This window comes from Neopelma chrysocephalum, unplaced genomic scaffold (genome assembly GCF_003984885.1).
Source record: "Neopelma chrysocephalum unplaced genomic scaffold, ASM398488v2 Primary Assembly neopelma1_24, whole genome shotgun sequence".
NCBI classification, from domain to species: domain Eukaryota; kingdom Metazoa; phylum Chordata; class Aves; order Passeriformes; family Pipridae; genus Neopelma; species Neopelma chrysocephalum.
In genome coordinates this window covers 29,028,536-29,044,497 of record NW_020897693.1, presented here as the reverse complement: position 1 = coordinate 29,044,497, position 15,962 = coordinate 29,028,536, and the positions used below count along the sequence as shown (strand labels likewise).

The 15,962-nt window shown below is 35.8% G+C and overlaps 1 protein-coding gene across 5 annotated transcripts in view; it reads left to right on the top strand.

The window, feature by feature from the left end:
- The window catches only part of PRKD1 (protein kinase D1), a 128,961-nt gene that overhangs the window by 86,505 nt on the left and 26,494 nt on the right, over nucleotides 1-15,962 (top strand). For 4 of the 5 annotated variants that reach the window (XM_027709344.1, XM_027709379.1, XM_027709369.1 and 1 more), the window contains 4 exons: nucleotides 453-613; nucleotides 3,403-3,426; nucleotides 13,533-13,743; nucleotides 15,380-15,457. In XM_027709344.1, the coding sequence (XP_027565145.1) occupies nucleotides 453-613; nucleotides 3,403-3,426; nucleotides 13,533-13,743; nucleotides 15,380-15,457 (474 nt within the window). The remainder of the gene's footprint in view (nucleotides 1-452; nucleotides 614-3,402; nucleotides 3,427-13,532; nucleotides 13,744-15,379; nucleotides 15,458-15,962) is intronic. The other variant, XM_027709354.1, reaches the window with a different exon arrangement.

Below are 15,962 nucleotides of genomic sequence, written 5' to 3'. Positions count from 1 at the left end.
CCCTTATGAGTCTCAGCCTTTGTCTCGTTCTATATCACATTAATTCAGATTATTTAATTGAAATTACTGTCAGTCCATAGGAGGTGGAAATAGTTATATTTTCTGATTTTGCCACAACTATTTGACTTCTGATAGACTGTATCCAATAGAATATACCATTTGCCGTGAAAGACTTCCTTACCTCTCAAATGCTGATTAATAAATTTCCTGCTTTTTGAGACCATAGATTTTGAAAAATCAAAGAAAAAATACTGTTGTAGATGTAACTATTTGGAACTGATAACATTATCTCTCTAAAAATTTGTTGGAATATAGGAGCAGAGTAGAAGAAAAAAGTTTAATCAAAAATAAGAGTAGTATTTTTGAATTCTTGTTTTTGAAAAAATCCAAAATTATTTGCTTTTTTTACAGTAATAAGCCATAATCAGATGGTTTTAAATTTCTCTTTTCAGGATGTGGTCTAAACTACCATAAGAGATGTGCATTTAAAATCCCTAACAACTGCAGTGGTGTACGGAAAAGACGCCTGTCAAATGTCTCCCTAACAGGACTCAGCACTGTTCGTACAGTTTCTGCAGAACCCTCACCCAGTGTGCCGGATGAAGCCCTTCTGGTATGGGATTCCCTAGCTGTAGAGGCCATGGGAGGAGCTGATAAGAAACAATGATATTTAGTGCTATAGAATCTGGCTTTGCCTGTTATAGACTACAGAGGAGGGTGTCATGTAAATTATAAAGTGAGAAAAGGCATCTTGACATAAAAGGGAGGTACCAGCTTAAGGTATGTGGATTTAAGGTATGTGCCACTTCTCATACTCCCAAGAGTCTCCTCCTTCGTCAAGAATTAGGTTATTTTCGAGATCTGAAACTGCCACCCGTGCTAACATGAGTAGCTATATCTTGGAGAATGTCTTCTCTGGAACTAGAAGTTGAATTTCTTCTGTATTGGACCATTATATCCCTTAGTTTATTATATGGGAGAGGTTTACCTCATTAGAACACTGTGACCCAGACAGCACAGTATCAAACTGAGTATCTGTCACAGCCAAGGCTATAGTTAATTAGTTGGAGCCCGTGTATTTAGCATATTTCTGAGTGTGCAGAAGAAAGTAGGAGAAATCTCCATTAGATCCTTAAACAGGTCTTTGTGGTCGATGTATGTAGATGTGTGTGTGTAGATGTATATGTAGATGTATACATGCAGGCACATGTAAATATATGGTATACTTATATATGCATTGATTTATTAGTTTTCTGTTATGAAATCAACTCATCTGGGAACAAAATGCTGACTGGAGTAAATGACAATGATATGTATTTTTTACCTTTGTCATGTTTGTTCTTTGTAACACTGATGGTCATAATATACTTGAATAGTTAAGATTTTACAGAATGTGTAAATGAATCCACTTCTAAGTGAAAGTTTTGAAAACCTTAAGGTTTAAAAGAGAGGAAAGAATTTATAAGTACACACAACAATTATCATGTTTTCCTCTCAATTAGAATAATAAACTTATTAAACTTGACATACTAAAAGGACACTATTGCAAGTTATGTAGACCTGGTGTTAGATGCAGTACCATCTATGAACCATAATTATGTACTTATGCTACTGATTATCATTAGTCTAAAGCTACTTGGAAATTAAGGTTATGAGTCTGTATTTTTAATTTAAAAGCTGCATAAATGAGTACGGTGCTTAAGTTCTGTGAATTACAGCAACAAATGTTTACGGATTAATCATAGTTCTCAGCAGGTTGTTTCAGAAATTGCTTAGGCCAAGACAGAAAATTTTTGTGTAGGCTGGCCTTAATTCTGATTTTTTTTTCTGAAATTTTGCTTAAAAATTGTATGAGTGAGCATATTCCCATACAGTCTATAAATGTTCACTGCACTGTACAGTTACAACGTAGCAAAAAATTTTCAATTTGAAAACATGTTTAATTATATGTCTGTGTTGTTTGCTGATACATTCTTATATGAAATACTTGTTTGGCAAAGCTATGTATTGCAAAATGGTTGCAAGCATTAAGTTGCCAGTGAAGATATACAGTAAGTTTCATCTGTACTGCAGGCTATACTTCTCTAAGGTCTTGTAATCATTGGTGTACCTCTTTTAACGATTCTGAACATCACACAAGCGCACACGTGTGCGTGCACAAAGAAAATATATTTACAGTAGGTAAAGGGATGGGCATTAGCCTAAAGAAATCAAATAGCTTTCTGACTTCACTTTTATTTCATGAAATCATGGTATCATTTACCAGATTTTCAGAAATGCTCTCACATATGGGTTCTATATGTCTTTTGTTCTCTTTTGGGTTTTTTGCATTGAATGTATTTCAATTCCCTCCCCCCCCTTCCACTCTTTTTACATGTGCATAAGCTTTGTCAGTTCTCCTGTATCAGATCTGTCCTTTGGACTCCATTCTTCTGCAGTAATTCTGAGATAAGTTTTATGACAGTTTGTACAGTGGTACCAATCAAAGCCTGCACTTTGGAATTTGTTTCATTTTTTTACAGTCTGTGTGAATATACTGAAAAAACATCATCCTCATTTGCAAAATTGTATCATTCTTTATTAATATTGATGTGTCACTTGAGTCACTGCTAACAAAATACAAGCTCTGTTTAGGAGCATTGAATTCAATCAGATATCTGTCAATTCTTTAAATAGGACTAAAATAAATGTATTTTCACCCTTAGTTACCATGTGGAGTCAGAGCAGTGGAGAGAGAAGAAATTCTTGAAGATCTTTGATAGATGTAATTATTAAACTCAGGAGGTTTTTTTTGATTGTTGATGTTGTGTGCACCTAAAAGGAACCAACTTTAGGTCACAATGTTGAATTAGGCATGTAAGTCTGCCCTGTGGAAAAATGACACTTATAAAGTGAATAAGTTATGCCATATCATATGAAATTGTGTCATTTGAAAAATCTTTGAGACAGGATAATGGGGAATCATGCAAAACATACTTGTACTTTAATTAGCCCTGCATAGGGACCCATCGCACACAGAAACAGCTTCAGTTTGGATATAAGTGTTTTCATTAGCCAATAAAGTATTTCATTTGAGCTGAAAATTGAATGGGGACTGTATTTGAGTACAGCTTTAAAAATCTGAAATTTGGACAATATCTTTTTCTGATTCTTAACTTAGTAGTGTGAAACTCATCAACAGAAATGCTAAAAATGAAGTAGAACTAGGAGGATACAATGCAACCCAGAATTTTACATGTCATAGCTCAAATGCAATTTTTCTGCATTCCCTTCTATAACAAAGAGTGAGAGTATAATATGATCCATCATTCACGCTTGCTTCTAAAGTAACGTTGTTTTCTGTCTTTTTCTCCCCCTTATTTCTTTGTTCTGTTTTTTGTTCTTTCCAACTTCCTGTCTCAGTCTCCTGTCAGCCCTGGCTATGAGGTATGTACTGAATTTACTCCCTATCATACTATCAGCAACATTCTCTTTTAGGATTATCAGTATGAATGTGGAAAAATGCAGGAATTAAATCAGAATAGTAAAGTCCAGATTCCAAAGTGAGGATCATAATTCTTCTACTAAACAGTAAAATTAACAACATTAGAATATATCAAAACAAAAGTGATTTCTTCACTTCTTAGGCATGACAGAGGTTATTGGTTAGATGAAGCCCTATTTTATACTGGTAGTAACACATGGGAAGAAAATTTGAACTTGACTTTTGAACTTGACTTGGGAATTTGCTGCAGTAATGTGGAAAATAAAGATTTTATTTTTAAGCTGAACAAACCTGATCTTCAAGTGCTCACCAGTACTAAACTTCTAATGCTATACTACTATTGCGGTAGCTCTTTTTTTCAGACTATGGTTGCATTTAAAAAAAACCCAAACAGTCTGGCATTCTGCATTTCTGTGGAAATGAACAGTCTACAAATAAGTTACAGCTCTATACAAAAAGAGTATCAAGTCTAAATGAGAAAACAGTGCTATTTTTTGTTTGAGTGAATACTTTATGTCAAAGGTTGTTCTCTTTGATTTTCAGTATGGATTTTCTAAAGAAGTTTGATTTTTCTTTAATGTTTCAAGTTTTTGAAACTAAGAAATGTTGGCATCTTTCCCTTGCAGCATGTATTTGAAATGCAGTGGAAAAGAGCAGGCTTTGCAAATGTTTTCCATTTTGGAAATACTACATAGTTAAACTGAGGAATATTTTGTTATGCTGAAGTGAAGTTTTTCATGGCCAAACATCTATCTCTTTGAAAGAAATAACTTTATTTCATATAATCATAGAATGGTTTGGGTTGGAAGGGACCTTAAAGATTGTCTTGTTCCAACTCACCTACCATGATCAGGACCACCTTTCAATAGACCAGTTGCTCAAAGCCCCATTGAAAACTTCCAGGGATGAGGTTTTAATTTCTTCTTAAAATACATACAGTGTTATTGTATTATGCCCCAGAATTCCAGTTCCACAGGATACCCATAAACAATACAAACAGGTATATATAAAACAGGGGTTTTTTAATATCTAAGATAATTTTATTCTGTGTGCTGTCTGAAAAGTGATGAATCTACCAATCTCTATGATGGTGGATTACCCTAAATTAGCAGCAACTAAAGGCAGTAATGAAAAAAAGCAAAAAAGGTATTTGGAGGAAAAACAAAATTGTGTTTCTTTTGTCAAAAGAAAATATGTTAACCATCTATGTTTTTACTTCAAAATACATTTATGTAACACAATAGAATTTTATTTCTATTTTTTTTAAATATATGTTTCCATTATTTTGTTAAGGTTTTTTTGTTCTTCTAAAAGCAATGAATGTTGATATATTAAGGTCATTTTATGGACACATCAGAAGTGATTTCTCAGAAAAAGTGTAGCTGAGCTTTGCATTTAAAATAGGAATGGGACTTAGGTAAGCGGAATGTTATGTATTATTTTTGCTTTTTGATGAAGAATCAAGAATTATAATTATTATTTGCTAAATAATTTAAAATGAAAATAGTTTTAGTTAAAAGGAGTATTTATGTATAACTGACAATACAAAGCACCAGGTGTTGCTTGCCTCTGTAGACTGGTTATAAGCAGAGCTGGCTTGAGGCTTTTTAGCTATATATAGAAGAGTGATTCTGCAGAACTAGGACAGTAGACTCTAGGAGGGAATTGTCTTGAGTTGTAGGTGGCTATTTTCTCTTTCTTCCCTTGCACCCAGCACTTAATGCAATGCCCTTTTCTCTTACCCCACTGAAATAGGGAGTCGTTTCCAGTGACTCAGAACTACCCACTCTAAGAAGCCTTTTCTTCCCACGCTCCTACAGAAGACAGTGTCTCCTTTTCCCAGTTCTGGTCCCTATAGAGCCTTGTATGCCTCCCCAGGTCACTGAACTGGAAAAAAAGGGCCCTTGAGGGAAGGGTTAAGGAAGTGCTGGGGTGCTGCAGCGGAGAGCATCTTCATGCCTTAAACCACTTGTAAATAGTAAAAATCCTTTTCTGATGGCTAAAGTAGAGTTCATTAGACCGAAGATCCTCAGAGGCAAAATTATGTTTTCTCTTGAAGGCACTCGAGTTAACTATGAATTAATACCACTCATAGTTATGTTTTATTCTGTCACCCTCAAGTTATTCTCCCATGCTCCAGTGATGTACACTGCACAGTCCTCTCTATCTTAATGGGAACTTGAACGTTATTAAATTTGTATATTTAATAAAAACCCATATGATGTTTTGGGTAGTGCTCCTGGAATTTGCTCCAAAATCCAGATTTCATTTAAAAATAATAGAAGGTAGAATAGAGGCTATGAGTAATTAAATTAATCCTAAGTAATGTTCACATAGATTTAGTGCCAGATCCACCAGGTGAATCTTGGGTCATACACTGAACACTGGACACTGAAAGTTAAATATTGAAGTAGGAATTTAAATTAATTCCACAGTATTTTATGCCTTTTTTTTAGTTTTCTTGCTTTTTTACAATTGTTTAAAATATTGAAACTTACAGAAAATCAAAACGAGATCAACAAAACATATTTAAAATGTAGTTCCCTTTTTTCCTGAAGTGCTGCATGTCTATGATATTCAGAGTTCAACTGAACCCTGAATCAAATGACTTAAGGATACAGAAAGTAAATTTGGAATGGCTTACTTTAGGCTTTGCCATAAAATTACAGTAGTCCTGGTACTATCTGCCATGCACTAAATGCTGTAGGACTGAATTTCTTGTAACTAATTCAAACTACATTAGCACTTTTCTGATCTAATTTGCACCAGCATTATTGTTTCAGAGATTCAGTACAACTAGATAAGATATAAAATATGATCGAGCCAATAATTTCAAGTTACAAGATGTATATTTAGGAAAGCATTAAAAATGGCATCGATCATGCACCTAATATTTTTTAAATATCTAGGAAGATAGGTAGAAGAGAAAATGGTAAACCACTTAAGATGTACATATTCTGCAATTTCATATGTGCTGTGTCTGCTGATGTTTTTGAATACTACTTGTTAGTGATTCCATGGAGAGGTTTTATGGGTATTTCACTCATCAGCTTAGAAGAGGAGAGGTTTTTTGTCCTCATGTAGTTGCCACTTGTTCTTAAATCACCTATTTTGTTTTTGGGAAAGACATACAGTAATAATAGTTGTCAGTTTATGACCCTTCATCTAAGTCACAATGGACTTGTAGATGCTCTGAGACCATAACAATAGGAATTCTTTAGGACTGTGTAGTACCTCTAAGGAAACGTACACTCAGAGCTAAGTTCTTGTAGTTTCTACGTGCTAGCAAAAGGGTTTGCACATACTGAAAATACCAAAAACGGGCAAACACTGCAGCACACATTTTACTTCCCTATAGTATCTCTGAGACATCATTCATGTTTGTTCCAGGTCTTGTGAATTGGTTCAAGATCACTAAATTGGTACAAGATCACACTATTTGTATTTTGAGGAATAGTGGCAATCAATGCAGCCTTTTATCTCCATTATTATCGCCTGGACATGTTCAGTGGTGCTTTCCTTTCTAATATATAATCTTGTTTTTCTGGATTGGTAACATCCTACTGCCCCCAAACTTACTTTTTAGACAAGCCTCACCAAGCAGATTTGTCTAGACCTCCTCTGTCCAGCCCCAAAACTTTCCAAACCAGTGTCTGTGGCTAAGCCCAAAGACCTGCTGATTATCCCTAAATTGGTAAGGATGGTATGTAGACAGTGTCAGCTGGGATGCATTTATACAGACATTGGGGGGGGGAACGGACGAAAGGAGGATGGAGGAGGAGGAAAAAGGCAATATTTGTATATGATAGGATGAATCAGAATTGTGCAAAGATTCCCTGAAGGGTGTTGTATTGAATCACTGTATTGTCTCATTTGGCTATGGTACAAAGGTATACCTTTGTATCATCATGTGTATAATTTTTTCCCTTTCTTATTAGCTCTATGCAATTAGGCACAATCAGGCTGCTGAGTCTGGCTTCTGATGTGGGCATTCTAATAGTGCAAGATACTCACATGAAAATAATTTATTAATTACATATATACATATGTAATATATATATACATATATATATGTACAATATACTTAAAATTATGAAGTACATGATAGAAGATCAAACTAAACCTTACAGTTTTGAAAAAAATTGTGTCTCTAAGATGCTGGAAAAAAGCTTTGTGCTATGTGAGTCCTACTATGCTTGCTGGTACTAGCAAATCCTTTGTCAAGAAAGGGCTTTTGTTTTGGGAGTTCCCTGATTCTGGCAAGTCAGCATAGTCACACAGTGACTGCTGCAACCGAGTAATCTTGCTAATTTCCAAAATAAGGCAGGTTACAGACAGAGCATTCAAACCACTGTCTGCTGGTATTGATGTCTGAGTGGAAGTGCAGCGTACATAATAATTTCCATCTGTGGATAGTTTAATATTAACAGCTTCTACTGAAGGCAGTTCTTTCATGTGTTTACATATGTGAAAGTGAAATTTTTTTCAGACCATAGCTATCTAACTGTGGTGCTTATAGGATTAAATCATACACTTGACTTAAAGAGAAGAGTGCAAGAAGCCTCAAAAGACAACACAGTTGATTGCAGTCTAAGTGTGGTATTTCAGTATATTTAACTGAAGATTTGTTTCCTTGAATTCACTTAATTACAGTCACATAGTTTAATTTGTCAAAGAAAGTCAACATTTGCATTGCATTAAAAATGTAGAGTTCCTGTGGTTACATAGATATCTAGCACCTCATTTGCCAGTAGCTTCCTGTGAAGAAATTGTGTATGAACATATTAAGGCTTTATCCTCTGCCTTTAATATAGGAAGGAAATACATGTTTCAACAAGTCTGCTTCAACACCTTGCATGAAACTTCATGCAAACAGTTATTGCTGTTTGTTTTTTTTTAAAAAATATACATCACTTTTCTCAGTCATTCAAGTAAATAAAAAACCCTAGCTGATGATAACTTTTTCTTTTGTTAAGGCAAATATTTTAAAATTGTAGGAGTACCTGTGTTCTTTCTGATTGAATATCGCAATGTAAAATGCAGGAACAATGTTGCAATAGTTTTTAGATACTGACCCTGTAAAAGGTTAGCACTTCTTTGTGAACAGTTTTGAAAAATGATATATTTAGGAGAGTATAAGTTGTGTAGCCTGTTCTCTTCTGAGTGAAGGTTACTGACTTGAATGTGTTTCTGCAAGCGTGATTGTCAAAATGGAAGTAGTTCCTTTCTGACTCTTGTAGAACATGAAGCTTTTTGGTAAAGTTTAGTCAGAATCCCTGGGACATTTTTAGTGGGACTGTCAATATCTTTTAAAATAAGTCAGGCAAACAGCAGTCTCTTTTATGTTTTAGACTAGCCTGTGCAGCTGAATTGCAGAGTCGGTCCTCGTCGTTGTTCCCAAGAGGCCAACTCTGTGTCCAAGCAGTCAGCTTTTATTGCTTCCCACTAGTCCATTCAGCATCTACATTAAGTTTGTTTGATTTCTGTGCCTGGGAGGAGCAGATGTGATACTAGAAGACAGTCAGACTCACCCAGGTAATAAGAACAGCTGAATCCATTTGAGGGGAATCGGTATTTATTTAAGTTTCTTAATTGTGTTTTGCAATGAATTTGGACGAGGCAGAAAAGGTCTGCTCAGCTGTTTTTACCCTTGGGAGACTGTCTTCTTCCTACCATAACAGGGTTCTGTTCAATGATTTTATGCTTCTGGCTAATGTGGTCAAATTGTTGTGTCCTCTAATAGCTTTTGACAAAGCTCACAGAACTCACATGGGTAGCTTCAGTATATTCCAAAAATTCAAAGAGATTGAACAAGAAGGAGGGGCAAGGCATCAGCTAAATAAGAGTCAGGAGGAATGCCCTATGTGTGGAAAAAGCTCGGCACCTCTTCCTTCTTGAAATTAAAAAGACAAAACTTTTTTTTTCAAAATAAGTGTCAGCAAACTGGATTCTATTAGATATTTTCATAATTTAAGGCATAATTTAATTGAAGTATGTGGATGTGATTAGTGTCCTTGGCTTGAATGGACAGTTAAGTATCTGCACATGTTTCTTGCTGTTTGTTGTCACTTGGAAAATCATACTCTGAGCTGCTAAAGTATAGATTACCTTGCTGGGATGATTGTTCTAAAGGACTATTTAGTATTTGGAGCCATGCAGGCTGTTAGTTTCCATGGTGTAATCTGGTTAAGCAATCATTTCCTGGGAACTTTCCAGACTTGCTGAGTCAGTAGTCTGGCTGACTACCAGGAAAAACTCATCTTTCTAACAAACCAGGCACACCAGCTGAAGAAGAAGGTGCTTTTTGGAAGAGATTCTTGCTTTTGCAGTGAAAATAGGATAGTTTCTGGTTTTCTTTGCTTTCAGGGACTTTAAATTGTGGCATCTCTCTGCATGCTGGAAGTGATGGATATTGGAGTTGAGGGATATTGACGGGAGTTTTGGAGGATATTGAGAGGAGAAGCTCATCTGACAAGGGGAAGAGGTACGCCTCCTAATCAGTCAGTAATCAGAGGGATGTGGAAGATGCTCAGACTGCTGCTACCATGAGTTCTCTGTCACTAGCCTTCCTCTCCCTGCTACCTCTGAGCAGGAGCAGAGGGGCACATTGTCTCCGGCTGGAAGAGGTAGGGAGTGGAGTCAGTTTTATCAGACCTGGGCATGCAGGAGTGAGACCAGATCCATGAATGCTGTTTCTTCTAGCATGGAAGAAGGTGAAATTCAGCTTTACCTCTTGGCCTGAAGGCACTGTAAATTAAGAATTGCTGGTGTGTTACATGGTGTGCTGTGCTGCTGGCGTGTGGCAGCCCAGCACTTGCAGAGTGCCAAAGAAAAACTGAAATACTTTTTTCTGTAAATTGGACTGGAAATAGAAAAAGCCGACAGATACTGCCTATAAAGAATTTATTGGAATGAGTTTAGGCCTACCAGTGAAGGTGGTGAAATTGTTGTGTTTATTTGTTATTGAGCTTGTTATTGTTAGCATAAATATAAGCAGCAGTTTGAATATTAAAGTCGTGTTAAAACGTTAAAGTGGGAACCAGTCTTAAAGACTGACATCCTACAGTAGGTCTTCCAATGTTTTATCTTTTGTTTGTTATCCATTACTGCTTGAGCTCTGAAGAACACTTACAAATTAGTAGCAAAAACTTAGTTGCCTGTTCTCTAGCATGACTCAGCAGCCATGTGAAATGAGACTTGAAGTAAATATTTCAGAAATTAAAACTGTGCATTGACCAATATAAATTAAAAAAAATTATTAACAAGACAAAAGCTTTATCAATGGTAACTCAGTATTTGATCAAGGTTGGTGGTATGATGAATTACTGTTTCAGAGTTATCTCAGAAAGGATCAACTCCATGTAGAGCATCTAGAATTCACTTTTTGTCCAACCTGATATTTTTGCAGAAGCATATACTAGCACATTAAAACTGAAAAACTTGCCATCAAACTGAAAAAGCAAAAAGTATAGCAAATTTGTCTCACACTTATACTGTACCACACCTGAGATTTGATCAGACATCTAGGTCAGAACCAAAGTTGTAGTGAAGACTGTCTCTCTCTGTTTATCATATAACTGCCCAAGATTAGTCTCAGTACATTTCAGCAACCCTAGCAAGTTTCCAAAACCTGCAAGGCATTTGGTGAGGAAAATTGGGCCAAACCAACCTTCTAAAATTCTTTAAGCACAAAGTCACCTAGATATTAAGTATTTTGGACTTTGCTTTTAGCTGTATTAAGTTGCCAAAATAATTTTTGATTTAGCAATAATTTGGAAAATGAAGGCAAAGATTAATCATAGAAAATAGGTTTAATTTAGATTATATGTTAGGATTCTAAGAGAGATCATAGCATTAGGAGATACTTGGATCTCTTGTACTGCAGACAAAAGTAAGATTTTCAAGAACACTAAACTGAAATATTATTTTGTTACGGTGACATAATGAAAGCTAGCAATTGAACTCTTTCCCTTGGAAATACTTACTCTTTTTCAGTTAAAATACATTTTAAGAGACTAGTGTCGTTACATTTGAAAAGTCCACCAACGTCCACATTCAAGAAGGAGATAGCAAATTGTGACTAATGCCTTGCAGGTAGTGATTAGAATTAAGGCAAACCATTAAAGAATTGTTTTATTCAAAAAGAAAATACTTTCATTAAAATGTAGTATGCCATATGTAAAACTTCTTGTTGTGAGCTCTGAAGAGCAAACAGGCAAGGTATCTGACCGTAGGGTAAGGTTGAGACTGTAAATTGTAAGCCACTGAACTAAGACTATGATGTAGTTATCAGTCTGGCCAAAGCTGTTCCTGTTCTACACAAGCGTAAGACTGAGAGGACCACATTGCTATTTCTCGCTCCACTTGAGTTTTGCCCTGTCCACAAAACTGCAGTGCAGTTTGTGCAGTATATATGTCGCTAATTCTTCTGTCCTGATGGTCTTTTGTCCTCCCTTTTACAGTCCTGTTCTTGTTAATTTCATAAGACTTAATACAATCTGTGGTGGAAATATTAGGCAAACTTTATTGCTAGCTAACAAACATTGAATAAATTTAATCTTGAAGTGAGACTAGTTTGTTGTTTATGTTTTTTTATATGCATAAGTGCTTTGCAGAGCGAAGATCTAAACTTCAGGAAGTAAACACATACTATCAGAGTATGTACTCATACTTTTTCCACTATTATTTGTATGAAGAAAAGGCAGATGTTTTCTTATAGTTGTTTCAATCTAGTTTCTTTTTGGTGACCATATGTACCTGACTCATATAATGTATTTTACATATTTTTCCTTGATTTGAAAGGATTGCATTTTTACAATGCATCTATATGCTTCTTTGGAGAGACAGTTCTTCAGTATAAGCAAAAGAATTTATCTTCACAGCAAGAAATCTATCTGAACTTTTAAGGAAGATTTTTTTTCCCCATGGCATATACACTATGAAGGCAAAGGCTAGAATTCCTTAGATTCTTCTGTCATCAAAATGACTTGTAAATTCCTCTTTACTCCAAGATTCTCAGAAGCATACAAAAATGTATTTCTATATTTGATTGACCAGGGAATAGTAACCAATCAACCTTCTCAGTTGTAACATTATTTGTTTGAAGCTAAACAGCTTTTCAGGTTAGGTCTATCTTAAGTTTCAGCTGCTATAGTTTTTGAGCAGTGCAGGCTCATTGTGAACGACTTGTTTTCTAGCCTTCAGTTATCAGATTATTTGCAGATAATGGTCAGAAGATGTCGAGTTTTAAATGATCAAGCTGCATCTTGTCACTTTTTTCCTCCTTTCCATGTTAATTGTTGGTGTAGTTTGGTTGTTTCTCAAGGGCAAGTATTAGGAGAAAGCAGTTTTCTGGATGAGTTGTTTTCTGGGGTAATTACCATTTGTACATCTAAATGAACTTAGTAGAGAAAATAAGGTAACTCTTTTCTTCCAGGAATACTTCTTTGGATTCCATACCTCACTGGGTGTCTCACTTCATACATATTTATATATATGTGCATTTAAATACCTATTGTGATCAATTGTGCATTATCTAAATGTGGCAAGGTTAGTGATAGCAAATATTATAAATAAAGGGGATAGAAAATATTAATCTTTTTTCTATAAAAAACCTGCATGCACATAGAATAAGGTAATAATTTTCTTAATGTTTATACAAAAAATACAGCCTTTGAAAGTTGCATTTGATGTAAAACAGAAAATAACAGAAGTAAAATTGGCTTTTTTTTTTTCAGAATACAAAATACTTTTCTGAGAAATTTTTGTTGAGTATTTTCATTTTGATTGAAAAACATTTATTCTTTGAATAAAAACCTGTTTAAGTCACAATGTGAAACGAATGATAGTAGTGTTGGCAAAGCTGTTGTTCAGTACCATTCACATTTTTCGGAAGCAGCCTGAGAATAGTGTGATGCATGTTGTATTAGTGCTTAAAGGCACTTAGATGACTTCTTACGACATAAGACTTAGTGTTCCTGAAGTGACTGACTATATGAATATGATATTCTTTTAAAAATGAATACAATTATTTTTATATATTTCACAGCAAAAGACACCATCAGAATCATTCACTGGGCGAGAGAAGAGGTCAAATTCACAGTCTTACATTGGACGACCTATTCAGCTAGACAAGATTTTACTGTCTAAGGTTAAAGTGCCTCACACTTTTGTCATCCATTCTTACACACGTCCAACGGTTTGCCAGTACTGCAAGAAGCTTCTCAAAGGGCTTTTTAGACAGGGTTTGCAGTGCAAAGGTAAGTAAATGTCCTTTAGGAACATAAAAGGTAAGCATAATGAAATTACTAAATTAGTGTTTGAGTAGTTACTATGTAGGCTTATTCATGATTTCCTCACTAAACTATCTAGGTGTTGGCACATGTACAATTACATTGGATTAAGCTGGAGTCAAAATTACAGTAGTTGGTATTCTGCAGGAGCTGGCTGCATGGCTGTTCATTCTTACCCTTTGGTGTATCTGCAGTAGCTTATATTTTTCATTCAGGTGTAGATTATCTTGTATTTGGCATTAGGTGAGCCTGTGCTAACAGCTTAATAGTTAACAGAAAGGACTGTGTTCTTATCTTCATTGTTTTCAATCTAAAAAGTCTTATGCGTGACTTGAAGCATATGTTAGAGTCCCAGCAGTTCAGGGTTTTGGGGAAGTTGTAATGGAAATAAAATAAGATTGGCTATATGGAAATTTAAACTCACATTTTTTTCAGTGTGACTAATGTGCTCTGAAGTCTCCATGCTGTTGTACCTTAGTAGGTGCTGAATTGAGTCAGACCCTTTGGATTGTAGCCTAGATTGCTGGCTCACCTTAGCCAGCTAGAGTGCCTGTAAATACAAAGTGTTGTTCATGCTATGCTGTTAGTTATGTTGGCTATTAGATCCTTAAAATCGCCTTTCTTTCAATAAAATAAACAATAATTATCATAAAATTAATCAGTATACTTAGTGTTGCTTCTTTGAACCCTGCAGAAATTCAAAGCTGCATTCATTTAATTTAAGGTGTGATTCTGATTCAATTTAACTAAAGCAAAATCTCTATAAGGGCATCACCTGTTTCGGTTCATTTTGAATCCTGGTGACCTAAGCAAATATTAACCTGATTTAAAAAAAAAAAATTACCTGTAGTTTGGTACTACTGTACCTCGGTTGTTTTTTGGATCAGTCTTAAATAATTACAAGTATATAGGCAACCTATTTTTTCCTTCCTGAGTTTTTTCCAGGTGTGTTAGTAAGTTACAGCTCTTAGTTTAAGTTAAATGTGTTCATAAGCCAAAAGAAAACAGTTAACACGACATCTAATGAAGTGCTACTTACACATATGAAAGAAGTAGAGTGAAATTAAAATATCTGGAAAACAGGGAAGGAATTGAAGGAACCCTCAATTGCAAGCTGTCTAGAAGTTGCTTTGAGATGTAAAGAACAAATATTTTCTCACTTAAAATTGTTGGCTGGGGTTCTCCTGTTTCAATTTTCAGTCACCGGTGTTTGATATGTAGTCAGTCTCATAAACTGCAGCAGATACATTACTGCCCAATCTGCTTCTTTCACTGGAAAAGCAGCTCTGGCTTTGTAGCCAAGCACTTGGGTCTTCCCATCACTCCCCTAGATGTGTTGAGCACATGCTTTGGCTGCAGTAGTGCCTCCACCCAGCTATCCTTGGAAATGCTTTTTTTGCCCCTGAGGGAAACATGCTTCTAGAAGCTTCATCCTGTCCATTCCACTGACAGACAGTGTGCAGCCAGGCTAATGCACTCTCTCTGGAGATGTAACTTGTATTAATGACATTATAGGGCTTGCCATCTCCAGGCTGGATAGCAGGAAAAAATATAATTGTGTCACAGAAAATTAATCTTACTGTGTCCATTGTTTACTTAACAGACTGTAGGTTCAACTGTCACAAACGCTGTGCTCCTAAAGTGCCGAATAACTGCCTGGGGGAAGTTGCCATTAATGGGGGTAAGTTGTCTTAACAGTTGTTCCTGTCATTGTTTAAACCATCAGCTGAATAAAAGAGAAATGTAAAACTGTGACCTGCCACAGAGGTGATGTCAGGAGCAAAAAACTGGGTTGAATGCAGATAGCCTGTTCAATGCAGAATGCCAGAGGAAAGCCAAAAGCCACACGTGGGAAGTTGGCATTTACCTGTCAGATAGAAGCACAAAATTGCCTTTTAATCTAAGGAGGGGGGGAAAAAAGTGGTTAAGGATAATCTTCCTGAGAAGGAAAAGCATACATAGAAGAACTGGGAATGCCCTCCAGGAAAAAATTCCACCTCTCACTGTTGGCATAAAACTAATCATATCCGTTGCCAGAAATAAAGGCTTGACTATCTGCTGATTTTCCCATGCATTTGCTGTTGGTTTGGTGTTAAGTATAGGGGTGTATGGGTAGGCTCGACAGACGGTACTGGAGAAAAAAAAGGGTGGTTGTAGATGAGTTGTTGATTGCCTTGAAAATGTCA